The 27,510-nt window shown below is 41.7% G+C and overlaps 2 protein-coding genes and 2 non-coding genes across 6 annotated transcripts in view; all 4 read left to right on the top strand.

Annotated features, from left to right (window-relative positions):
- Nucleotides 1-1,032: 1,032 nt before the first annotated feature.
- ska1 (spindle and kinetochore associated complex subunit 1) lies at nt 1,033-9,769 on the top strand. 2 transcript variants are annotated; one of them, XR_004102616.2, is made up of 8 exons: nt 1,033-1,179; nt 2,131-2,216; nt 2,340-2,455; nt 4,009-4,103; nt 5,540-5,677; nt 6,435-6,604; nt 9,105-9,315; nt 9,418-9,769. XR_004102616.2 is itself a non-coding variant. In XM_031285547.2 (7 exons), the coding sequence occupies exons 2-7, from the start codon at nt 2,135-2,137 to the stop codon at nt 9,251-9,253; spliced, it is 750 nt and encodes a 249-aa protein (XP_031141407.1). In that variant the 5' UTR covers nt 1,051-1,183; nt 2,131-2,134; the 3' UTR covers nt 9,254-9,769. The 2 variants fall into 2 exon arrangements, 1 of the variants encoding a protein (XP_031141407.1); XM_031285547.2 differs by having other exon boundaries at nt 1,051-1,183; nt 9,105-9,769.
- The window catches only part of akap13 (A-kinase anchoring protein 13), a 113,750-nt gene continuing 87,528 nt past the window's right edge, over nt 1,289-27,510 (top strand). For both annotated transcript variants that reach the window (XM_031285546.2, XM_036003774.1), the window contains exons 1-3: nt 1,289-1,301; nt 6,096-6,101; nt 14,487-14,596. The gene's annotated coding sequence lies outside the window, so the exon portion shown is untranslated. The remainder of the gene's footprint in view (nt 1,302-6,095; nt 6,102-14,486; nt 14,597-27,510) is intronic.
- On the top strand, nt 11,109-11,180 carry trnaq-uug. The gene has a single exon. It is a non-coding gene; the product is annotated as a tRNA-Gln (tRNA).
- On the top strand, nt 12,180-12,251 carry trnaq-uug. Its single transcript has one exon. It is a non-coding gene; the product is annotated as a tRNA-Gln (tRNA).

Here is a 27,510-nt window from a genome sequence, read left to right as displayed (position 1 = left end):
CTTCGTAACCCGGTGATCCACTGATGACACTCCACTGACAGCCTATCATCTCAGGAGGTGGACAGTGGGCATAACCCTTGATGTATGGGAAGCACATCAAACATATATATACATATGTATACATACATACATACATGCATGAATACATACATACATGCATACATACATACATACATACATACATACATACATACATACATACATACATACATACATACATACATATATACGTACATATATACATACATACATACATACTGTACATAAATATATACAGTGCTCAGCATAAGTGAATACACCCATGCTAAAGTTGACTAAAAAGAGGAATAAAAAATCATCTTTTGGAAATTGATCTTAATGCCTTAATTAAAAAAATGAGGAAAAATCCAACCTTTAAGGACACCAATGTTCTTTGTGAATGAATAATGTATCGTAAATAAATAAATGTTCTTCCTTAAAATACAGGGGGCATAAGTAAGTACACCCCTATGTTATGTTATGTAATTCCCATAGAGGCAGGCAGATTTTTATTTTTAAAGGCCAGTTATTTCATGGATCCAGGATACTATGCATCCTGATAAAGTTCCCTTGGCCTTTGGAATTAAAATAGCCCCACATCATCACATCCCCTTCACCATACCTAGAGACTGGCATGGTTTGATTTCAGTTAGCCTAATAGCTGGTTTGATTTGCATTGAGAGATGATTTTATGGAAAGTACCCCATGCCATACATACATACATACATACATACATACATGCATGCATGCATATATACACACATACATAGCCTACATAATTACATACATGCTTGGATGTCTTATTTTTAGTACATTTTTGTTCATTCATGTAATCTTTTCTTTAATGTATTGTTTATTTTTCTTTTAATACGTTTATGTATGCACCATCCACCAAGGTAAATTCCTAATTCCTAGTGTTACTTAGTTGGCCATAAATCCACGACTCTTTCTTTCTTTTCCTGCTTGTAGCACTTTCCGGCCAGCTGGGGCGGTAATGCACCTTAAAGCGTTTTACAAACCGAGGAGAAGAAGAAACAGAAGAAGGAGGAGGAGGAGAAGAGAGCGTGCGCTGGCCCGGCCGTGACGTCTCCAGTAATTTAAAATTGAACCGGGAAGAAGAAGGGAATATCAACGGAGAGGAAGAGAGGAACACAGCTGGGTGTGAGTATCTTATTTCATAAATATGTGTTGGAAGATTATCCGTCACACGGAACGTTCCTCGCAGAGACAGTGCAGCCTGGTGTAAAGCTAATTCTCCCCATCTATTATTAACGCTGCTGTCTGTTTGTTGTTAAAGGTAAAGCTAAAGCTAATGCTGTCTGTTATTAAAGCTAATGCTGTCTGTCTGTTATTTAAGCTAAAGCTAATGCTGTCTGTCTGTTATTTAAGCTAAAGCTAATGCTGTCTGTCTGCCATTAAAGCTAAAGCTAATGCTGTCTGTCTGGTATTAACGTTAAAGCTAAAGCTGTCTGTTTATTAAAACTAATGCTTGTGCTCTGCGTTACACTTACACTTCATATTACACATCATGTTTACCTTTGGCTCTGCCTGTCTGTAGCATCACAGTAAAACTTGTGCTTTAGTAACGTTATATTAACTAATGTTAAAGTCCTCATGTGTTCCATGCAATGACCTGTAGTGACCTGTAGTGACCTGCTGCCTTTACTAGTCTCGCATGTCCAGACCTTCCTCCACCACGCTGCGCATAAAGGTCTGGCTAGTCCACACAGCATTCCTGGATGGGAGAAAAACGTGATCTGGATTATTGGCATTTCTTTAAACCAATCACAATTGTCTTGGGCGGCGCTAAGCGCTGGACGGAGCAACGCTGGCTCTGCAAAATAGCCTCGGGAAGGAACTTGTTTTGGTGGAACTTGTGTACGTTAAAAAGTTGTTTTAGTCGTGCGAGAGAAAACTTAGATTGGGCAGATAGTCTAGCTAGCTGTCTGGATTTACCCTGCAGAGATCTGAGGAGCAGTTAACCATAGTCCTCAGAAATCCACCGGAGGTTAGAACGCTAACACAAAGAGAGAGGAAGGGGACAGACATCCGGCCGAAAGACTGTCGAGACCTGTAGTGATCTGTAGTGATCTGAGCGTGTCCCTTCCTCAGAACAATGAATGAGCTGGACGATGTCAGCCATCACATCCAGGACAGGATCTCTTCCTTACAGCGCATGCTGGATCTGTCTCTTGCTGGTAGGACACAGTGATTTTTTTTTTTTTTTTTCACACTGCTAACATTTGATTTATTACGATGCAGAGGTTAAGTAGTGTGTAATAAAACGTGTCATTGTGTTCTTTTTCTTTCTCCACATTTAGAATTGCCTCAAAATAAGATGAAGAAGCTTGGACAAGAACTCTTTCTACTGGAGGGACTTCTGGAGGAGTTTGAAAAGTGTGTTGGTCGACAGAGAGAGCAGCTGAAGCATCTGAAGGTAGAGTGGAGGCCTGCAGTAGAGGTGGAATCAGCTTTCATGCAGCTGTGCCCAGCTGGGCACAGTTAATTGGTTTCAATTCAAACCTGCCCAGCACTGGACTGTTAAGGCCAATATTGATATTAAACCATACGTTAGTCAACATTTTATTTATTAGTAAAGACGGCACACATTAATCAACATTCGCGTAAATGCGGTGGTGTTAGCCAGCCGTTAGCTTTCAACTGTAGTCCTTTAGCAGGAAGCAGAGAGACTTTGGTCAAATGTAGTGTAGGAGCCACATTGTGTGTTGTTTATGGTCTTATTTATATTGTTTGTTGATTATTATGTTGTGCACTTATATTGTAGGTGGTGGGCATTTTCATCGCGGTTTGAGCGGAAGTGATAATATATTTGTTTGCTTCACCTGGTTTTTTTTGGGCTTTGACAGAGAGGGGTTGAGCCTGGGAGCAAACACTTTCTGTTGACTAATGTTGCGGCTGTAAGCAGTCCAACAAATGATTCCGACAGCACATGATTGCAGCACAAAGTGAAAAATAATGTGTGTATCCGCCCCGTGATTTGGATCCGCGCCAAAATGTAATGTGTCCTTCCACCGAAACGGTCCGGTAGGAGTACATGTACCGTTATACTCCAAGCCTCTACATGTTGCGGCTTTAAGCAGTCCAACAAAGTGCTGCCACACGTAAAATACAACTTATTTTAACTTAACCACACTTACTTCGAAGTAACTTTACATTTGGTAACTGCAGTGGTAGGTGTATTTTACGTGTGGAGGAATAAATCATTGCAATACAATCTAGAGCGCGTCACAGTGTGTTTATGCATCTCTGTGTTTAGTCCCTCGCGGCAGCACTTTGTTGGACCGCTCACAGCCGCAACAGGTAGAGACTAGGATTGTAACGGTACATGTACTCGTACCGGACCGTTTCGGTACAGGACTTTCGGAACGGTACACAGAATGCAATCTTTAACAGAAATGATTAGGCATATTAACATTTTAAGTGGCAGACCAAAAGTTTTAGTCTCCGCCCTGCACTTTGAGCAAGAGAAGATATTATGGACTGTAGATGATGAAATTCCTAAATTCCTTGCAATTGTACGTTTTTCTTAAACTGGACTATTTGCTCTTGCAGTTGTTCACAAAGTGGTGAACCTCGCCCCATCCTTGCTTGTGAACGACTGAGCCTTTTGGGGATGCTCCTTTTTATACCCAATCATGGCCAATTAACCTGTTCACCTGCGCAGTGTTCCAAACTGGTGTTTTTTGAGCATTCCTCAACCTTCCCAGTCTTTTGTTGCCCCTGTCCCAGCTTTTTAGGAACATGTTGCAGGCATCAAATTCAAAATGAGTGAATATTTGCAAGAAAACACTAACGTTTATCAGTTTGAACATTAAATATCTTGTCTTTTGAAGTGTATTCAATTGAATATAGGTTGAAAAGGATTGCAAATCATCGCATTCTGTTTTTAATTTACGTTTCACACAATGTCCAAACTTCATTGGAATTGGGGTTTGTACTTCATGACCATCCCATTTGATTGTGTTTCAGGAACTTGAGAAGTCTCTCCAGAAGGATTTGGAGGATGTCCAGCACATTAAGGACAACGTACCTGCACACATGCCCCGGAAGAAAGAGCCAGCAAAGTGAGTTCTCTTATGTGATGCTTTCTTTGCTTTTTAATATAACACTGGACGTTTTGTATTCTGAACAAAATACAAAGCTGCCCATGTATGTACTAACAGTAAGTAAGTTTCCCTGGGCAATAGCTCACTGAGATCAGCGTTTGATTGTGAGTTCAAAGCTCAGCGGACACAACATCAGATCTTGGGTGACAGTAGCTCAGTCTATAGGGAGATGGGCTGGGAACTAGAGGGTCGCTGGTTCAAGTCCCCATGTGGACTAAAGTACAGAGTGTGGGTTGGTAGCTGGAGAGATGCCAGTTCACCTCACGTGAGCAAGGCACCGTACCCCCCCCAACCAACCGAGCAGCGCACTGATTCTGACATCTGTTCATTTGTGCATGAAAAGGTCCTGAGCATGTGTGTATTTCAGGCCTGTGTGTCGTGATTTCTTTCTTTCTTTTTAAGATTATTTTTTTGTTTAAGGCCTTTATTTCCACAGGACAGATGAAGACATGCAAGGGGAGAGAGAGAGGGGGAATGACATGCAGCAAAGGGCCGCAGGTCGGAGTCGAACCCGCGGCCGCTGCGTCGAGGAGTAAACCTCTATATATGTGCGCCTGCTCTACCAACTGAGCTAACCCAGCCATGTGTGTTTAGTGATTTCTAACAAACGGAGTGTAAATTGTAATTTCCCCACTGGGTATCAATACAAAATTGAATTAAAATTAAGTAGATCAGTCAACACGCACAAACTGCATGCTTGTATTTAGTTAATTAATTTAATTTAATAAAGAACTGTAATCAAATTACAAATATAATAGTACAGGTTAACACAACAAATGAGAATGCAGACCTCTGCCGAGGCATGTCCTCTTTCACACTGTTAATGCAATTTCTCCAGTCGGGAACTCATTTTTCCGATTATTCCGTCATTCCGATTTGGATCCGCTCCAAAATGTAATGTGTCCTTCCTCGGCCCCTTGTTACACCCCTCCACCACGTTTGATGAAAGTCAGGCCAGTAGTTTTTCTGTGATCCTGCTGACAGACTGACAGGCAAACCAAGCCGAAAACATAAACTCCTTGGCCGAGGTAAACATGAAGTGTAATAAGTGTAACACAGAGCACAAGCTGCCTACATAGCTCACCCCCACATTTTTTCAGTTTTTGTTTTTTTGTTTTTGACTATCCAGCTATCCAAACGTATAATACCGTGCTAATCGAAAACCTTCAGCTGGGGCGCCCTGGTGGTTCAGCGGGTTGGGGGTGCGCCCCATGTACCAAGGGTCAGTCCTTAGTGCATCGAGTCATTCCCCCTCTCTCTCCCCCTTCTGTCTTCAGATGTCCTCTCAAATAAAGGCCACAAAAGTTCCCCAAAAAATAATCAAAATACCAAACCAAAAGTTTTAGCTCTGCTGACTTGACTGTCTGGCGTTCAATGTTCCTCTCATGGCTCAGTGGAAGCCAACCTGTAAAGAACCAGAGAGAAGGTGTAGATGTTCAGCCAGCCCAGCCGGAGAATGTCAAAAAGACCAACAAGAGCTTCGTCAGAGAGCTGGAGGTCATCACTATGCCAGAGTTTCAGAGCATCCCTCAGTAAGTTCTGCCACTCACTAATCTCCAGCATCATATCATCATGATGTTGATATTGTTCATGATGTTTGTGGGACATGATACACTGGGGGAACATTGAATCTTGCTTGCTAGTGTATCTTGTGTGTGTGTGTGTGTCCTGGTAGTTCTGGGGTTTGATTCCTGTAATGTTAGTTTAGACTTTTTTTTTTTTTTTTAATGATGATTATGATGACATGTATTTTGACCATATTCCCCAGCTCTACATGTTGATATTGCATGTTAAAGAGAACCTTTTTTAATATTCCCAAGAGATGAAACCTTCTTTTTGTGTCTTTTTAATAATAATAATAATAATAATAATAATAATAATAATAATAATAATAATAATAAATAATTTAATTTGTATAGCGCTTTTCAAGGACTCAAAGTCGCTTTACAGGGCAAGGTAGAAAACAAAGCAAAACAAGATTCAGGCACAGATGAAAAGTGAGGGGGGGGTGTGGGGCTAGGGATAGGCAGAGGTGAAGAGATGGGTCTTGAGGCCCTGGAGAAAGCTCTGTCCCCAAAACTGCGGAGGTTGGACTCGTGGATGAAGAGGAGACCGGCTGTGGTGGATCTGAGGGACCGTGAGGGTTGGTAGGGGGGAGAGGAGGTCAGTGAGGTATGAGGGGGCCAGATGGCGGAGGGCTTTGTAGGTGAGGACCAGGATTTTGTAAGTGACAGGAATTTTTTTAAGCCTGGTGTTCTCTAAAGCTGAGTCCCGTTGTGTCCCACTCAGGTACATGAAAGGACGTGCATCATATGAACAACTTAATGCTGCGGTGCAGAGCATTAACACAGCGGCAGCAGCCAAGTACAAGATCCTCCGTCAGCCGCTGAAAAGTCTCAACAATCACGCACGCAAGCTGCACCAGCGCTTCAAGGACCAGGAGACAAAAGACACAAAAGGTACACTGCCAGGGACCCCTACCCTGATCACAGATAGGGATGTTACTGATGAACCGTTTCACTGTTAACCAGCCATTACTGATATGACCGGAGAGGCTCTAACCAGATGTAGCGACCACTAGGGTTGGGTACCGAAACCCGGTTCCACTATGGAACCGGTAGGAATCGGACCGGATTAGAACGCAAATTTCGGTTCCTCATTTCGGTTCCTCATTTCGGTTCCACTTAATGTGTCGACTGAAATATTTTCCCTCTGTCGCTCCGAAACGGACGTAAAAAATATCACACTTTCTCTGTAGTCTACTGCTAGCTAGCTACCGTAAATGTAGGCTACTTTTAAAATGCCATATTTTCCCTCTGGGCTCACCAAAACGGACGTAAAAGCATATTGACCATTCACTGCACGTGGTCACTAGTAAACCTGTTACACTTACAAGAATCGGTTTAGGAATCGCAATCGTAAAAAATCCAAACGATACCCAACCCTAGCGACCACACGAGTTATGTCCTGTCCTTTTTGTTGTAACCACAGAGTAAAGCAGTAAATCCAGCACGGTCTCCTGCCTAATCTGTCGCCAGAGCACAACACAGAGAGAACAAAAGGGTGAAGCAAACACACACGGGTTCCAATGGCTATTCAGAGATAATGATCAGTATGTTTGGATTATGCATTTAGTCGGACCATTAGATGAAACATGTAATAGCAGTTACACACTGGGCCGATAGTCGGCCGTTGGACAGTCTGGCGACGTCAGTGACTCAAGTCTGTTTGGTGTGTTCCGTGCCGTCGTCCATTGGAGGAGCTGTCGGCCTTCATTTTGGCCGACCCGACATGCTCAGTCGGAGACAGGACAGTCGGGACTCACCTGGAAATAGCAAGTGGGATGAGCGTGACTAAGCCTCTCAAAATCTGACGAAAATCTTTTAAACTGACCTTTGTCGATCTGATCCTTTGTCGGCCAACTTCTGTTTCACCTCTTCAGCATTAGGGTTGGGTACCGTTTGGATTTTTACGATTCCGATGCCAAACTGGTACTTTTAAAACGATTCCGATTCCTAAACCGATTCTTGAAAAACTGAAAAATGACATCAGCTCTTTTTATGGAGTTTTTTTTTAAATTGAAAATTATATAAATTTAACAATATATTAACGTTTTAAAGTACTTAAATATATAATAAGTAAACCTAAGTCACCTAATAATAATAATAATAATAATAATAATAATAATAATAATGTATACTTTATTAATCCCGCAAGGGGAAATTACAATACCTAACACATAACTACAATAATTTAACAAATAACAGTTCCACTATTAACAAGTAAGAATTAAATAAATGTTGTTAAGTTGGTATGCCAACCAGCTTCAAACTTTAGCAGTTCTTTTGCAGAAAAATGACCATATTTGTTTCTCTGGCAAGAAACATACCTCTCCTGACTTATGCACAGGAGAAACCTCTCTCAGATGGTGTCCAAGAGGCCTGGACACACAGGGAGCAGTTTGAAAGGGCACCAGGCTCCAGGGTCTTGTCCTGAATGATAGACTAGCAGAGCGTAATATGTTTACTAGCGATCACGTGCAGTGAATGGTTAATATGCCTTTACGTCCGTTTTGGTGAGCCCAGAGGGAAAATATGGCATTTCAAAAGTAGCCTACATTTACGATAGCTAGCTAACGGTATACTACAGAGAAAGTGTGATATTTTTACGTCCGTTTCGGAGCGTGTACAAAAAGCCGTCTATCGGCTGTGATTGTAGAGTGCATGTCCGAGAATAGCGCGGACACGCGCTTCACACCGCGAGCGGGCACGTGCGCCACTCGGTGTAAAAGGGAGAAAGGAAAAAGAGTCTGCCGCTGTCTGGAGCGACAGAGGGAAAATATTTCAGTCGGAACCGAAATGAGGAACCGAAATTTGCGTTCTAATCCGGTCCGAATATTACCGTTTGCGTAGGAACCGGTTCCATAGTGGAACCGGGTTTCGGTACCCAACCCTATTCAGCATCCCTTCCACGCTAATTGAAACGCATCACCTGACCGCTCATTTACCGCACAACCTGGAGCGCAAGCCCGAGCCCGAGCTTGGCCCGAGCTCGTGTTCTTCAGCTCTACTAGCTGTAAACAGAGCTCAGTATTTTCAGTGAATTGATCTGTTAATTTTAGATTAAAAAAAAATCTCAATATACTGCAACTTGAGAAAACACAAGCTGTTATGCTAATCTTCACTTTGACAACACATATATCACAAACAAATAGATAAAACACAGATTTTGACAACATATAAAGAAACGTGCTGTAAATAAAGAAAACGCAGGCAAATACAGAAACATGTCCTTTTAAAAACCATGGATGAGTAGGACTCTGAGGGTCTTTGTAACTTAGCTGAATAAAAACCTTTCAAATCTGGAACATACAATTATATAAAACGGTGTAGAAAAAACTCATGAGTGCATCGACGTGACGCAGCGCTGGTCTCACTGTTGTGTTGAAATGTCTTTCAGGTCACCATTTTGTGGTGGAGGATGACATCCGTGAATTTACTCAGATGAAGGTGGACAAACGCTTTCAAGGGATTCTGAACATGCTGCGACACTGCCAGCGGCTTCGGGAGCTTCGAGGGGGGGGCGTCATCCGATACATGTTGTTATGAACCAACGTGACTTCATTCCATGAATTTGCGCTTTTACTTAGGTCGTTTTTTCTTTTTATTATGGTGACATAGTAGTAGGCCAACAGAGTTTGTGAGAATAAAATATTTCCTGGTTAATTGTAGTCCCAGTCGTTGCTGCATATTTCTGCACCCTGTCAAACACGACATATGTTGTTTTTGATTTGTCAGCTGTTAGGCCTCATTGCTTGAATTAAATTACATATTCGGCACATTTTTCTGAGCAAAAAGTGACATTGTGTCCGTCACAGAATGTGAGCCCGCTCAAATTGTCATCTAAATGTACACATTTAAAGATTTACCCATGGATATGCTTTAATGTGCCACCTGTATGTGCGCATAATACTGGAATATGTATACATGTTTGTATGTTGTGGTATAAATGACTATAAAGACTTTTCTATATTTAGACATTAACATTGTTAAAACTGTCAACATCTTTCATTAAGCCAAACTAAATAAAAATCAAAGAAAAAAAATGTGACTGATACCTTGAAATCCTTATCTCATAAACCTCACTATCCTATTTAAGCATGCATGTTTACTCACAACAATTATGTTACAAATATGAGAAATGCTTGGATTATTTGAATTTTTTTAAAGATTTTTTTGGGGCATTTTCAGCCTTTATTTTGATAGGACAGCAGAAGACATGAAAGGGGGGAGAGAGGGGGAATGACCTGCAGCAAAGGGACGCAGGTCAGAGTCGAACCCACGGCCGCTGCATCGAGGAGTAAACCTCCATATATGGGTGCTCGTTCTACCAACTGAGCTAACCGGGTGCCCATGCTTGGATTTTTCAAAAGGTTTTCAATTTAAAGTTTTAACATTCTGTGGTCCTGCCAGTCTTACATTAGGTTTATGAGTTGATAAAATAGATGTTATTGTTTTGTGTATACATATGTGTTTGGCTTATACAAATTCATTCACCTTATTGCATTGACTAAATTGAGGCCTTCAGGTTAGGTAGTTCAGCCTCATACAAAATCAGAGAACTGAATCCTACATTAATCTGTAGGATAGCAAGACATGCTGCAGCAGGGATACTTGTTCTCCTTCATTTGCCATCCTTCCTGTAAACATCAAGTCTTTACTGACATACTTGAAATATTCCAGATCAGATTCAGAAACTGAAATCCAATTTGCGAATACGTTTGGATTATAAAAATTCACTCACCTATTTGCGTTGATTAAACTGAGGGCTGCCTTCTGCAGTTTTGCTTTTGTTGGCAATATGAAGGCTGTGTCAAGCCAATCCGCTAAAAGATGTGATTTGCCAAGCCATTAGAATCGTTAGTTCTTGACAGAATACACAAAATGCATAATTCTTCTATAGGTTAGTGTAGAATGCTTATTTATGTCACATGCTACTCCCGTGCTGGCATAAAGCTGAAATTTGACCTGGAGAGAGGTCAGACACTGCCAGTCCAGTATTTGGGTCATAGAACTACCCTGGAGGTCACCCAAAAATGTCTACACCGCAAGTCACAATTTTGTACCTCCACAATGAATTAAGGTTGACACGTGACCGCCTCAGCACATAACCCTAGAAAGAAGAAAGAGCTGAGCCATCTCACAAGGCCTTTAGCTTAAACATGCCAATGATGACATCAACCAACGCATTGGCTGGGAATTACATCCAGGTCAGTTGCTAGGAAGGCAGCTATGCTAGCCACTATACTACCAATGCACACATCAAGTTTGCTATGATTGCATTAAGTCCAGTTAACGGAGAAATTAGTTTACAAATGAAATTGAATTTAGCTCACTGCTTCGAGGAGACTTCAAATATTGACAACTTTACCTGGGTTCTCAACCAGTTCATCTGACCACCCTAGGTTCCATGGTGTAATGGTCAGGACTCTGGACTTTGATTCTAGTGATCTGAGTTCAAGTCTCAGTGGAACCTTAATTCTGCATCAAAGACAGATGCAGAGTTAACCTGTTTTGGGAATATCCCAAGTATTGTGCCAAGTTTTGCCTGGCATAATACTTGGGATATTCCAGGTCGAGAACCGAAATGAAGTTTGCGTATGTGGATTGTGTGATTGGATTATAACATCACGCACCTATTTCATTGATTAAACTGAGGGCTACCTTCTGCAGTTTTGCTTTTGTTGACAATATGAACGCTGTGTCAAGCAAGTCCTCTAAAAACTGTGATTTGCCCGGCCACTTGAATCATTAGTTCTTGACAGAATAGACAAAATGCATAATTCTTCTATAGGTTAGATAGATAGATAGATATTTGTTGATCCCAAAAATGGGAAATTACAGTGTTACAGCAGCAAAATATCAGTGTCACAGCACAGAATATACATGAAAGACTAGGATACAATATACATGAAATAATAATATTAAGATAGAATACAAGAACACATATTTAAAATATATACAAGTTGGGAGTACAAAATGTACAACTGCTTAACTAGTAATGATAAAGGTGTAGATAAACCTATTGTGCAAGTTGCACTTAGTGCAGATGTGATGTCTAAGAGTCTTATCTAGCACCCAGTGATGAGGTGTTAAAAAGTTGTTGTTGCCTGTGGTAGGAATGATTTCTTGTAGCGGTCCGTGCGACAACGAAGCTGTCGGAGCCTCTTAGAGAAGGTGCTCCTCTGGTGGACCAGTGTGGGGGGGTGGAGAGGGTGGTCGGGGTTATCCATGATAGATAACAGTTTGTTCAGTGACCTCCTCTCCACCACAGCTTCAAATGTCTCCTGTTTGAGCCAGTTTAGAATGATTATTCACATGTTACGCCCGTGCTGGCATAAAGCTGAAATTTAACATAAGGTTGAAACATTGTGTGAGTTTACAAATGAGATTTAATTTAGCTCACTGTTTCTAGGAGACTTCAAATATTGATAACTTTACCTGTGTTCTAAACCAGTTGACCTGACCACTCTGTGGTTCCATGGTGTAATGGTTAGCACTCTGGACTTTGAATCCAGCGATCCGAGTTCAAGTCTCGGTGGAACCTTTGTTCTTTATCTAAGTCTAAACTGGAGTCAGCAATCCAGTGGTAGTGGAGCTTTTGAGGCTTTATACTGCAGAGACAACTGACTACAAACACGTTCATGAGATGAAACATGTATGCAATGACACATGCACTGTCAAAAAGTTCAGTCTTATTCAAAATCAGAGAACAGAATCCTACATTTACCTGTAGGATTGCAAGATGTGCTGCAGCAAGGATACTTTTTCTCCTTCATCATGCTACCTGTAAACATCTTTCTCAATGGGAGTGCTGAATCCATGTGAGACTTCAAATATTGACAACTTTACCTATGTTCTAAACCAGTTCCCCCTGACCACTCTAGGTTCCATGGTGTAATGGTAAGGACTCTGGACTTTGAATCCAGTAATCTAAGTTCAAGTCTCAGTGGAACCTTAGCTCTGCATCAAAGTCACAAGTCTTGAATGGTATCATACTTGGGATATCTCAGATCAGAAACTGAAATGTGATTGGATTATAACAATCCACGCATCAATTAGACTGAGGGCTACCTTCCGCAGTTTTACTTTTGTTGACAATGTGAAGGCTGTGTCAAGCCAATCCTCTATACGGGAGTCAGCAATCCAGTGGTAGTGGAGCTTTTGTGGCTTTATTCTGCTTTATACTGCAGAGACAACTAACTATGTACATGAGATAAAGCATGTCATGTAATGCAGAAGTCCCCTTTATTTTTGATGTAATGCAATGTTTTAAGTTGTGCAAATGTGCAAATAAAGCACAAGATATGATAAATCTTTATGTGTCCCCAGCTGGGAAATTTCACAAGGACAACAATACAAATAAATAAAGTAAAATAAATAAATAAATGAAGAGGTAGGCTTATAAAAAAACTAAAAGTATTAATCGAGTGTTTTGGTTGCATTAGTGCATTTGCCGTGTTAGATTAAGTGTTGTGCTGAGCTGCATGACAGGAAAGAGATCTATCCGAACACATCTGAAAACGTTCATGTGAAATGTGTTACCAATTGTAAATATATAGCAACTCTATTAGCAAAATCAAAGCCAGCAGCATTAAGCAGGTATGTAGGGCTGACGAAGCTAAGCAACGCCACTTCAGCTGCTTTCAGTCTGTTTAAAATGAGTGAGAGCACCAATCACACACTGTTCATCACCACAATGGATGCAGCCTTTCAATTATTATAAGTGTTCCTACTGTATGCTTCAAGGTGTTCTTCCCTCTTCTACCACCAGAGGGCATCCTGTCCTATAGGAACCCAGCTGGAGACAACAGAACAATCTGTGCCTTCCCAACACCCACTACCATGTGATTTAGTATGGCAGAAACAGATATTAGTATGTCCCAACACAGTTCTACAGCGGACTAACAGAACGTCTTCAGTACGCCTGCGCTGGCTCCAGTGACCGGTACCACGTGGCTCTGGGGAACGTTTATTGTAAAAAAAAAAAAACCTTTTGTAAAACTACATTTTTTTTGTAAAACGATATTTAACTTACCTAACATACCCAACATACGGAAATAAACAGAGGGGAAGTAATGAAATAAAAACCTGAAACTTAACTAACTTGAATGATGTATTGTGTATTATGTATGTATAACATTTAACTTAAAACACATCAGCAATAATCCCCAGTCCGGAGTCACAAAGTGTAATTCCTTCTGTCGTAAAGCTGTCTCTTAAAACGTAAAGTATCAAAAACTAAACAGCGGTTTCATGTTTTTCAGAGAGGCTTTTCACGAGCGCAACAGGTTTGTTATTTTATTTTTTAATTTTATTAACCTTTATTTTACCAGGAAATAATCCCATTGAGATTCAGAATCTCTTTTTCAAGGGAGTCCTGGCCAAGACAGCAGTATAATACTTCCATATTAAAATATAACAGTGAAAAACAAACAACAGAAAAACAGAAAAAAGACAGTTGGCAATATAACATCATCTCAACATAATCACCAGCAGCGCTCAGTAACAGCACATGTGCATTCAGTACTCATAATAGTCCTTTATCCTCATTTAAACTGTCATTGTTGGTAGGTAGTCTAATTTAAGATGATTCTGCAATTTATACCAGGATTAGGCTAGGTTAGGTTAGTCACTAAACTGGTTTTATTTTGAAAAGGATCACCGGATGTGAGTCGGTTTCCTCTTGTGGAGCTTGACGGGGACCGTCTCTCAGCATGGACCCAGAGCAGTGTGTCCCAACCAGCGCCCAGCAGCCTGAGCACGGATCCGGACGGATCAGGGTCGCGTGCGCTGATCATGTAGAGAAAGGACCGAGATGCGTCACAGAGTCCCGGGACATATCCGAGCGGAGTTAGAAGACAAAAGACGGTCTTATCTCAGCGCAACAAGGTAAGAAGAAGCCTTTACTGCTCTGTGCTCAGTGCTTCGTGTGGCTGTGGGAAGTTTCTCCAGCCGTACGCGTACAACGAGGCAGCTTGGTGCTACTTTTCCTCCTCTGGTCGCAGCTTCTTTCTGCGACTGTTTGCAGCTCTGTTGATTCTGCACCGCCTGTAGCTCCAAACGGCGACTCTGAGCTTTAGTTGGACTCTTCTGCTGCTGGAACTCAGCGTTCCTGCTCAGGGCTGTTAGATACAACACTTTGTGTGTGTGTGTGTGTGTGTGTGTGTGTGTGTGTGTGTGTGTGTGTGTGTGTGTGTGTGTGTGTGTGTGTGTGTGTTGGTGCCTACAGCTAGGATTTTAGCCACATTAATGGACGTACATGGCCCTATACTAATTACGCTTTAATATTCTATCATTTGATTACAATGTAACTCCTTCTATGGGGAAAGTCGCCTTTCTTTGTGAATCTTTTGAGTGTTGGATAAGCTGATGTTCTGATGATGAAGCTGATGGTGATGGTGATGATGATGATGATGATAAAGCAGATAATGCAGCCATATTCCAGCAGTGTGAGCCAGGCTGCTCTCATCTGCTTACACGGTTCACCTCGTCTGACTCTAGGATGTACAGTATATGTCTTCATCAGTGGAGTCTCAGCTCTCTGCTCTGTTCCAAACTGTGGAGACAATCCTCTGAATGGGAGAGTTTGAAGAAGTCTGGCTGAATGGGAGCAGAGCAGACATAGTGTAGGAAATTGTGTTTAAGCAGTGGTACATCTCAAAAAGTGAAGAAATGGACCGTAAACTCAACAAAGCGACTGACGTGGAGAATCCCAGTGTGCTGTGTGTGTGTGTGTGTGTGTGTGTGTGTGTGTGTGTGTGTGTGACATGCTGAACTGAATGTTTGCCAGCATCATCTAAAGTCTCGGTGTTGGCTACCATTCAACACACACACACACACACACACACACACACACATACATCAGACTGATTACGTACCTACAAAATCAAACATACAGAGTGAGTGGATCAGCACGTCCACAGTAGTACGATTGTTGTTTTAGGTACACAGGGCACAATGTTGCATAAGAGCATCACGTTGTGTGCTGTTGAAGCCACTTTCTTTCTGACAGAACAGAGGGGATCGAACTGCAGAGCCCACTGTACCCACTGGGCATGTTGCACGTCTTCTATTTGTGATATCAGGCTGAATACATAGGTCACTGGCCAAAATTGCAACTCACTGTTAAAGTGAATGCTGACTTTGAGTTATGACTACTTAAAACTGTTTTCTTAGAATAATGTGACATTTGGGTTCATGGGAACATCACATTTGGCTGAAAATATATTCTTCAATGGAACAGTCTCTTTTTTTCAAGAAGATTTGTAAAATCCAATAAAATGAGGGAGAAAAGACGATTGGAATTATTCTTTTTGCATGTTCATATTTAACTAGTACAACTTGTCTTGTGCTGTGAAGTCAGTAAGCCATATTCTTAATGTGTGAATAATATGTTTATTCAAAGAAAGGGGGATCAGAACAAAGGGACGTCCATGTCATTTTCAGAGGTCTCCTAGTGGGGAATAGTCCGAGCTCAACAATGGCTGGGCTTAAAGAGCAACACATGCAGAGGAGGGAACATGTGGATTAAAATTAATTTGATTGGCTAAACAAGTTAATTTCCTTTTAACAAGCCTACACATCTATATTTTAAAAGATCTGATGAAGAGATGTTTGCCAGGGATGAAAACAAAGCAGTAAATCCAGAAAAGGAAACAGGGAAGGCGTGATATATCGGCCAATCACAGACAGTTCTCTCACCCTGGTGACAGAGAGAAGCTGCACATCTGTTTCTTCTCTCTCCAGCTGTTTCCTTTTCTGTCTCTCTGTACAGTTTAGCTGCTTGGTCAGCATGGTCACAATTCCATCCATACCAGCTTTTCCTGTTCCAGAGGCAAAGAGAAGGGATTGGTTATTCTTATCAAGACAGCCAGCAGACCAGCCAACTATAGGCCTGTTATGATAACACATTTTGCAGGATGATAAATTGTCCCAGAAATTATTGCGATAAACAATAATATTGTCGTTCCGAGACCATTTTCATCTAATATAATGATAATGGCATAATAATAATAAACACCTTTTCAAAGATCAATACACTTTTATTTCTAAAGCGTATTTAACACTGGAACTGGAAGACATTTTAAATATCCACAATATGTCTTTGATCTCCTTTAGTATGTCGTCCTTCACGCTGTTGTACAGTTGTGTAATTGCCGTTTGTGACACGTATGTTCTCCCAGGCAGTTCATAGCCTACTGGCTGTCAAATGTTTGCAGCATTCCTCGCGTGTTTGTGCGATAGACTACAGACTCTGTACTACATTTAACAATTATTTATTAAACACTAAATATTAAATTTCAATAATATATAATTAATACATTATATCTATCTATAGCTATCTGCCACATGGCGAGTAAATGTTTGTACCAAAATAGTTCTGTTTTTCAGTCTTTTTTGGCGAAGGTGCAGCTACTTTCTTCTGCTCCTCTGCTGTCTGCAGGTCGGAGCTTCGCGGGGGCGGGCCGACACACACACCCACACCCCCACACCCACACCCACACCCACACCCACACACACACACACACACACACACACACACACACACACTCACACACAAAATCTGGCGCACACACCAGACGCTAGCCACCACGTCACTTCTGTTTACTAATAGCTAGCGTTTACCTCAGGCTAATTCGTGATTTTTGGCAGCCAGCCTTCCAAAAGAAAGCACAATGAAATTAAATAACTGATCATTAACCGTTGACTGACAAGCAGGTAACGGAGTCTCAGTTCACCGTCTGGGAGCCTCTGACACACTTTCCGCACTTCGTGTCCGCGGACAGCTGTAGGCTTGTACCGTTAATGTTGCTGTGCTTTGTCGGACACATGCAGCCACTTTCCTCAAACAAGTCCACAGCGGTGTGTATGTCCGAGCCTGTCTCCACCGCCTCCACCTGCAGGTTGTCAACTGTGTGCTTTGGAATGAAAGGGAGAAAACAGGATGCAGAGTAACACGGCGGATATCACTCATATACGTTTTTTGGACGGCGCCTTAACTGCAAAGTGCTGCGGGAAAACCTGCTCCAACAACTAGCGTTTTCTCTGTCTCTCTCTCCGCCAGGAGTCCCACCTCCCCCCACACAAAGAGCATGCGACTGACAAGAGGGTTCACTCCTCGTTACGCTAAGGAACTGAGTGTGGCCATCCAGTCTCTTTGAGAGAGAGAGAGAGAGAGACACACACAGAGAGAGACACAAGGAAAACAAACAAGCATGCAAATGGAAATTATCGCAGCCGGAAAAACGATCGAGCTAATTTTTTTATCGTGCGATTAATTGATTTATTGACTATCGCGACAGGCCTAGCTATGTATCAAATCAATATTTGGTAACAACCTAAATGTCTGTAGAGAACTGTAAGAACCAAAACAAGGCATTGAATGTCTGTCTGCTTTTCAGTCTTGTTTATTATTATTTATAGTAGTTATAGTTTTGCTTTACAGTAAAGTGATGTCATTTTCTGAACTTAGCAGACTGTTCCAGCTGTTCTATTGTCATTATTTCCACATTATTGATGATTATTTATCCAAAATCTCATTATGTTAAAGGTACAATATGTAACATTTCTGCATTCAAATGTCTAAAAACGACCATACCTATGTTATATATTTTGTTGAGTTACGTACTTACACTATCCCAAATTTTTCCACCAAATGTGAAACCCAGAGAAATCTGTCATTTTATTTCTGACACGGGGCGTTTCCTTTAAGTCAGTGGCGTCATAAAACCTTTGACCCCCTCTGGTTCCTCTAGCTACATGAGGAGCAGATCAAGTGTGGAAATCTGGGAATGTGAAAAATGGGCAGGTATGTTGAGAGAGAGAAACGAGTGCTGTGGTGAGGACAGAAGACATTTCCTGTAAAGAATCCTCATGACCACCAGACATTTAAACCGAGAACATGGGTTTCCTTTGGGTGGACGTGGGATTAAACACTGCGAATTGGGACTGTAGCGGTTTTTGTATTTGTCACGGTACGGGGGTCACGGTCTGGGGGTCACGGAGAATCCACGGTATGTAGATTGATGCACGTAATGTGGAACCACATTTCACAAGGGCGTGTTCCGCCCGTAAACTTTTAGCTGTTCACCGTTAGCAACATGCTGAGGTCAGCACAACGTACAGTAATGTAAGTGCAGTTGATAACGTCTCTAAACTGTAGTTATAAACTCGACAGAGGAAACCGAGCTAGACCTTTTAGCTTCTGAAATAATCATTGAGTTAAGCTGCTGTTTCTCGAGCGTCTCTCTGGGGATGCAGTTCCAAATGAACATACATCGTTGTGTGTCTTTGATTATAGCTCCTCCGGGGAGCCTCCTCGCTCCTCAATGTGTATTTTAGGAATTGAGACGTCCTTCAACATGGTGCGCTGAGAATTATTTCCTAGTCATAACCCTGAGGATCAAGGAGGTACAAATTTGGAAATTGGGAGAGGCCCAATTGCTTCAGACTTGACATGAGAATCATCCTCAAAAGACTTCAGACTCGACTTAGATACGGGACTCGTGATCTTTATTTTTAGGAAATGTCTGATGAGCTGAATGTTATTCCTAGCCTGTGTAACCTGTAAGCTACCTATGTAACACAAAGCACGTGAGAAAGGACAACAGACGTTTTTTAACGTGTTTAACAACTTCAGACACCAAGGCCCAAACCAAAGAACCGCTGAATGCTAAATATGTGGTATCAAGATAAAGGATTCTGGCTCAAACACATCTCATTTTATCAGACACCTGAAAATGCACCCTGATAGGTTAGCTAACATGTTTAGCACAACAAGCAGATTGGCGAGCGCAGATGAAAATGGCGGCGCTGGAAGAGCCGTCTGTAGGTCTCCGGTCAGCTATAACCGCAGCGGAGAGAGAAGACCGTTACCGTTACACCCCTAGTGAGAACATGTTGGCTGTCAAACACTATTTTTAGCTCTCTTATAATCTCCCAGGCTCTTGAAAAGACAGAAATACACAGCACACTGAAAGTACACACCCTGGTTTCTCCTGTGTTTCTCTGGCCTGGAGTTGTGTCTTTGTGACACACAGCGGTATGCGGGGGCTAACCAGAGCTGGATGTTTTGCTGTTGAGTCATACTCTGTCTCTCACTCTGCTACCCTGTCCTCTCAGCTCTGCTTCTTTCCTTAGAACTTGTTGTTGATCTTCTTGAAGCTGTCAGGCACTCACAACAGGATTTAGTTTACATTACTTCACATATGCATACATATTAGAGCTGTGTGTCGGTAACAATCTGACCATACGTATCATAATAAGCACAGCAATATATTGGGATTTTAAAAAAAAATAGTTTTAAGAAAACTGTCCTAGTATACAGTGAGGTCAAGTTTTAAACTCACTATAATAAAATGGCTGTCATTGGTACTAACATCATCACACAGGAATACTACTGGGCTCATTAAAGGTCCCATGACATGGTGCTCTTTGGATGCTTTTATATAGACCGTAGTGGTCCCCTAATACTGTATCTGAAGTCTCTTTTATATAGACCTTAGTGGTCCCCTAATACTGTATCTGAAGTCTCTTTTATATAGACCTTAGTGGTCCCCTAATACTGTATCTGAAGTCTCTTTTATATAGACCTTAGTGGTCCTCTAATACTGTATCTGAAGTCTCTTTTATATAGACCTTAGTGGTCCTCTAATACTGTATCTGAAGTCTCTTTTATATAGACCTTAGTGGTCCTCTAATACTGTATCTGAAGTCTCTTTTATATAGGCCTTAGTGGTCCCCTAATACTGTATCTGAAGTCTCTTTCCTGAAATTCAGCCTTGGTGCAGAATTACAGCCACTAGAGCCAGTCCCACAATGAGCTTTCCTTAGGATGTGCCATTTCTGTGTCTAAGGAACCGAGAGTGGTCATCCAGTCTCTTTGAGAGAGAGAGAGAGAGAGAGAGAGAGAGAGAGAGAGAGAGAGAGAGAGATTTTCAGTCTTGTTTATTATTATTTATAGTAGTTATAGTTTTGCTTTACAGTAAAGTGATGTCATTTTCTGAACTCTGAACTGAGACTGTTCCAGCTGTTCTATTGTCATTATTTCCACATTATTGATGATTATTTATCCAAAATCTCATTATGTTAAAGGTACAATATGTAACATTTCTGCATTATTATTATTATTATTATTATTATTCCTAGCCTGTGTAACCTGTAAGCTACCTATGTAACACAAAGCACGTGAGAAAGGACAACAGTCAAAAGTCTCTTTCCTGAAATTCAGCCTTGGTGCAGAATTACAGCCACTAGAGCCAGTCCCACAATGAGCTTTCCTTAGGATGTGCCATTTCTGTGTCTGTAGCTTTAAATGCTATTGAGGAGGAGAGAGGGGGGGGCAAGGTGGAGGGTGGGGGTGTGGCCTTGATCAACTGCCACTTTGCTCGTTTGAAAGCCATGATGTCTCTCTCTCATGGGTGGGCCAAATTCTCTGGGCGGGCAAAGCAGAGAAAGGGGAGGTAACCTTGCTCCTTATGAACTCATAAGGAGCAAGATTCCAGATCGGCCCATCTGATCTTTCATTTTCTCAAAGGCAGAGCAGAATACCCAGGGCTCAGTTTACACCTATCACCATTTCTAGCCACTGGGCGCCCATAGGCAGGCTGGGGGAACTCATATTAATGTTAAAAATCCTCAAAGTGAAATTTTCATGCCACGGGACCGCTAGTTAACTTCTGTTCAAGGCTCCCTCATTCATGTGTTAAGCGCCACCTCAAGGAGCCATGAAGTAGCCACGCTGCAAGCAGGGAAATCTGCTCAGAGCACCTTATTTTATTAATTTAAATATTGATACTTGGCGCCATTGTATCAACAAAATATTGCCGTATCGATATTTTCTCCCAAACTATTAATTAGTGAGATTTAGAGGTGTTGGTAAGCAGTGTTGGGCAAGTTACTTCCAAAATGTAATACATTATAGAATACTAGTTACTGTCATTTGAGAGTAATTAGTTATAGTAATAGTTATATTACAATATTACTGTCTCTGAATTGTAATGCTTTACACTACTTTTGCATTACTTTTGAGTTACTTTCACCAAAATAACAGCGGAAGTTTGACTTGGCAGGTAGCTTGTGAATTTCACCACTGGATAAATAAAGTCTCCTCATTATCCACTTCACCGTTGTAACATGCGTTACTGAGAGTGTAACGGGTATAATATTACCAAAATGTAATTAGTAATGCGTTATATTACTGCGTTACAGCAAAAAGGAATACATTACTGTAATTGTGTTACTTTTGTAACGTGTTACTCCCAACACTGTTGGTAAGCCGTTTTTCATTTTGATGCCTGGCTAGCTGTTTCCTTCTTAATGCTAAGCTAGGCTAACCACGTCCTGAGTCAGATTCCCAGATTGATATTCATCTTCTCGTCTCACTTTAAAGCTTTTCTCGTAAAGACAGCAAATGAGTAGTAGTAGTATTCCTTTAAAAAGGTAAGAAGGTGTGCTTCTGTTCCAGCCAGGTCTGGGTCAGGGTCGCGTCCAGCAATGGTTGTGGGCTTCTGGGAAATGGTGTTTGTCAAAGGCCTCTAAAGACGTGATTAGTTTTTGTGTCTACACAAATAGTGAACTTCCCAATGTACTGTTTAGCAAGGTTTATGTTCAAAGCGGGGTTATTAAAGCGTAACTCTCGCCAAAATGTGTTTTTTTTTCTTTTTGTGAATGTACCCGAGTCAAACTTAAAAGCATATTTAGGACGGAAGCACCACTTTTAAGATTTACCGTATTCTCGTTTTTCAGTCAAATGGCCTTTTGAATGGGAATCCTAGGGGCACTTTTATGATAGCATCAAAATAGCTATTTTTAAAACACTAAGAAGGCTCGACACAACATGAGACTTTGCTCCAAGTAGCCTATGACCAGGGTCTCTACACATGAACTCCAGCATTGAGAACGTTGTTTGTGTACACAGAGTTTACTACAAAGAAAGGTTTTGAGCAACTCACTGTAGCTGTTGTTCTTCTGGTCGCCGTCTGTTGAGCCAGTCAAAAATAGTCGAGGGAGGAGAGTAAAGATGGAAAGCTCCTAAAGCTTAGTTCCATATAAATGCACGGATAATTTGTTGTTTTGTCGTTAGTGAAACACAATATTGACCTTGTAGTTGAAAAAGGAGCCTCATATAGGAATGACATTTCCTCCTATGGAGTCCGTTCATTCGTATTCGGAGATCGCCTATTTTTGACTGGGAAAATGGCGGATAGTGTAAACAACAACTGCTAACGTGAGTTGCTCAAAACCTTTCTTTTAGTAAACTCTGTGTACACAAACAATGTTGTCAATGCTTTCGTTAAGGTGTAGAGCCCCTGTTGATACTTGGAAAAAAGTTTCATGTTGTGTCGAGCCTTCTTAGTGTTTTAAAAATAGCTATTTTGATGCTATCATAGTAGTGCCCCTAGCACTCCCATTCAAAAGGCCATTTGACTGAAAAACAAAGATACGGTAAATCTTAAAAGTGACGCTTCCGTCCAAAATATGCTTTTCGGGTACTCGGGTACATTCACAAAAAGACCCTAGGTTGCATTTTGGCGAGAGTTGTTCTTACTTCTGGAGCAGAAGCTAGACCATGTGGTCTCTATGGGAAAGGTTGATGAAAATGTAATTTAGCAATAGAAGGAGCACTTTGAGTCTCCAATGGCATTTATTGGACACATACTGGTATGAAGATGTTCTGGATTAGACTGGTCCTTCCCATACAGAGCCAGGCAGATTTCCATGCAGTGATTCATTGGAGTCTTGACACTGTTACACTGTTGTGCTCTGTTGTTTGGTTGCTCCTCTTGCCAGCAGAGACAGTGCTGGGTGGTCATATTACAGTAATGTCACTCCAGCGAGTTATGAAAAGGCACTGAAGTATAATTTATTCTGAAATGTTGCTGTTGTCACGTGATTACTTACCACATATGTAAGATTAATTTATTCATATATAAAGTGTATTGTTTGTTATACTTATACAAACAAGGAATACAAGTTATATTTGTATATATTGTGTTAATGTTTGAAATCAGTGCACATTATTTTTACATAAATCCAGAGAACCCAATTAAACAGTTTGCTGATTGAAGAAGTTTAATGGGTATTTGGAAGAAATGACTTTACGTACAGGGCATTCCAAAGTCTGGGGCGTTAAAGGTCCAGTTAGCTTTTTTTTCTCCAGTCTGGAGGTTGTTACCCCACGGTCTCAGACTGGGCTCCAGCTTCGAGGGCCATGTAATATTAGGAGCCAGGCAGCACTGCAGTTAATGAGCAATAGTACATTAATACTAAGACTCAGTGGTAGACAAAGAAGATAAAGTAGGAGTAATGTGCCTATTGATGTTAGAGGAATAGAGAGAGTTGCAGTAGTCATGAGGAGGTAATCAGATAATCAGTGGTAGGTCACTCAGAGAGGTTTGAGGCTTTTCTGAGTTGAGAGAAACATGATTGGAACTCTTAGAGAGCTGACACACCAACCCGATTATCAGCCGTCGGACAGTCTGGCGAGTTCGGTGACTCGAGTCTGTTCGGTGTGTTCCATGTCGTCGTCCGTCGGAGGAGCTGTCGGCCTTTATTTTGGCCGACCTGACATGCTCAGTCGGAGACAGGGCAGTCTGGACTCACCCGGAAATGGGGAGCAGATGAGTCTCTCAAAATCTGACGAAAATCTTTTAAACTGACCTTTGTCGATCTGAAATGAAGACAGATTCAGCAACTGCACGGCCTATTTCTCGCTTAAAATGTTTTCAGAAACACGTTTCGGTGAACTATTTTAGTCCAATATGAGATCGTATTCTGAACAAGCCGCCATGACAGTCTGGCTGTGAATTTCCGGAGAAAAAAGACCCACGTGACGTGTTCGTCCAATCAGCTGCTGGTTTTCATTTTCTGGGAAACAATCACAGACTGTTAATGGAAACAATACAGAGAAGCGCCGCCTGCTGCTATGGAGACGTATTGCGTTTCGCGCACGCGCTCTAGTCGGAAACGCCTCAGTGTGTTTTGAGGCACTTTTTTGGACCTCGGGGACCCGACTGATCAGTCCGACTGGCTTTTCTGCCGACGGTCGGCCATCTGGTTGGTGTGTAAGCACCTTTAGTCAACCTGCTCCAAGACAACTTTTGCAGGGTTTCATATCTGCAGGTCTGATTGGGCCGTATAATTTGAGTTTGAATGAATAACATCTGTGGACCAAAACCAACTTTCAGTCTTGCCGTGTTTAAATGGAAACTTAACGATACTTTAGGGGAATGGTAGGGATGCCACGGTGAGGACATCTTTGCACTGGTTAATAAATAAAAGACAACATTTAACAACTAAAAGGGCTTTTATTTCTATAAAAAAAAGAAGCAAAATGGCGGTGGGGGCGGTAATGTAACCGGTGTGTAATCTGTTGGTGCCTGAACACCGTGCAACACGGTAACACTGACTACCGTGCCAAGCCTAGTCCATGGTGTTTATTGCAGCAGACTAGTGGTTCTGGTTCTGGTCAGGGTCTAGTTGGACCTATGTGTTGAGGCTCCGTAGCTAACCTTCTCCAACATATCACCACAATGACTTCAGTAAGAATAATGTGTGCATGTTGTAGTGTATGTTCTAATTCTACATCCGACTCCTGCGACTGAGATGTGTTTTAATCCAATGCAACTTTTGTCAAGCTGTGACCCATTTCCATGTGTTTAAAAAATCTGCACATACACGCTAATGTTGGTTTAAAAAGGGCAGAGAGAGAGAGAGATAGAAAATCTACTGAAGATGAAAACATCATGTCAAATTCAATTTTCATGATGTCTCACCGTTTTAGTGCTGTTGAAAGTTTTCTATCGAAGCCTTCTTTGTTAAGGCGAAGAGTTAGCACCGTCAGCAGCTATCTTTAATCACAGGGATAACTGCGTGGCCTCACAGGGCTGCTGGGAGATCTGATGAGTCGTATCCTACAGCACTGCCACTAATCACACCCCTGTGGAATTTGGTGTGTGTGTGTGTGTGTGTGTGTGTGTGTGTGTGTGTGTGTGTGTGCGCGTGTGTGCAACAGTAATTGCCTGGCATTTCGCTGCATCTACTGTAAACACTCTTTCTGTCGGTGTAAAGGCTGTTGTGCTTGAGTGGCAGCTTTAAGCTGACTGGAGCAGTGGCTCCCACGCTTTTATTTCAATAATCTGTGAAGATACTCTGCCCACTCCATGGCAACCAGACGTATCCAAGGTAAACACTCGGGATGTACAACACCTCTGAGCTGAAAGCAACAGTGCACTCTAATCACACTCTGCTACAGTGTACTGTAGAGTGTATTTAAGGTTTGATTGAAAAATGTATCCTGCATTATGGCAACTGTTCCTATAGCAACAAAACAATGCTGCCTACAGTATACACACATTACTACTGATTGACTATTTCATCTTAATGTATTAATTTCAGCAGAAAAAAGGAGCCCGTCCCTGTAAACTAGCGAGCTGTGTGAGCAGTAATGTGTGCAGGCTTTCTAGTTTGCTGCCTTTTAACAAATGCAGCTGCATACATTTATGCTACCATGACAACAAATCTGAAGACAGCGTGAATGAACAGAAAGATGTCAAGTCAAGCATTTGATTTTATTTGTAAAAGTAATTATGTATTATTTCTCACACACGTTCGCTAACCTGCTCACTTGAATATAAACTACGTTTGAGTACAAAACATATGGGCCTGCATTGTGTACCGTACATCACATTTATAAAACATTCAGATGACATTACAGTACCAACCATGAAAAACTGCATAAACATCACTTAGTATTTATGCTGAGTCATGTCAGATCTGTATTCAGCATGGTGGAGCAGCACAAATTGGATGTGTTGATTAGACAGCCAATGGATAGAAAGGATGTCAAAGCTCTTATGAGTGATTGAAACAAATGGAGGCTAACCCTAACCCACTTGTGACTGTTGGACCCGCTGGACGTGGGGGGCACTGCATGCTTTAGATGCAACTTTAAAATCCTGGCTGTAAGCTCTGCTGCTCATACTGAAGTGGCAAGAAAAGAACAACGAGAGACAAATGACGGAAGATCATTTGCACTTAACCCTACAACGCAAAGCTCGCCTTGTCCCATCTACTAGTAATACTAATTAGTGATGTGATTAGGGACACCCCTGTGTGACAGGTCTCTTCTGAACTCTGAGGTGTTGGACAGAACCCGAGAGACAGAGAGACAGAGAGAGATTATGTCTCCTTTGTCTGCTACAAACCTTTCCTGACAGCTCTGGAATCACACAGGCTGCTGCTGGTTCACACACTGAGAGGAGGTCTGGGTTGCATTACACCTACACAACATGAGACTCCACAGTTAGCATGGCATCGTCCAGTGGTGGGTGAAACGTTGAGACTTTCCTCACAAAGGCTCATGTGCCGTTTATGACTTTGACTCCGAAAGTGTCGCAGAAACACAGAAGTGGTGCATTTCAGCGTGTTGTCAGCTGATGTGCTCCCCTCTGTGACTCGGAGTCCTGGATGCGTGGGTAGCAAGGTGTGCAGGCTGAACTAACACATCCGGTTCAACACCAAGAGATGAGAACATGAGTCAGGCAGAGCTCAGCACTTCCACCTGGCTGGCTCACACACAGACTCCCAGCTCTCTCGCTTTAGATATATGCTATTGTTATTCATTGATTATTATTACTAGTTATTATTCAGTCATCAGGGCTTGGTAGCAGGGCGGCCTGTGCCATCACATACACTGATCTTAATTATTGCTTATTTGAATGAGTTTTTCCTTCCTGATTGTACGTGTAGTAAAGGAGAGTTAGGCTTCTTGTGCCTTCATATTTTCCTGACTGATCAGAACT

The sequence above is a fragment of the Sander lucioperca genome, chromosome 7 (assembly GCF_008315115.2).
Source record: "Sander lucioperca isolate FBNREF2018 chromosome 7, SLUC_FBN_1.2, whole genome shotgun sequence".
NCBI classification, from domain to species: Eukaryota; Metazoa; Chordata; class Actinopteri; order Perciformes; family Percidae; genus Sander; species Sander lucioperca.
The sequence above is the reverse complement of the archived record's forward strand: the minus strand, read 5'-3'. Positions and strand labels throughout refer to the sequence as shown.

Excerpts from the sequence above, each read along its gene's own strand:
- ska1 (XM_031285547.2), top strand. The coding sequence starts at position 2,135 with ATGAATGAGCTGGACGATGTCAGCCATCACATCCAGGACAGGATCTCT. Across the intron at positions 2,217-2,339 it reads GCTGGATCTGTCTCTTGCTG|AATTGCCTCAAAATAAGATG; the intron begins GTAGGACACAGT and ends CTCCACATTTAG. Across the intron at positions 4,104-5,539 it reads CGGAAGAAAGAGCCAGCAAA|TGGAAGCCAACCTGTAAAGA; the intron begins GTGAGTTCTCTT and ends CTCATGGCTCAG.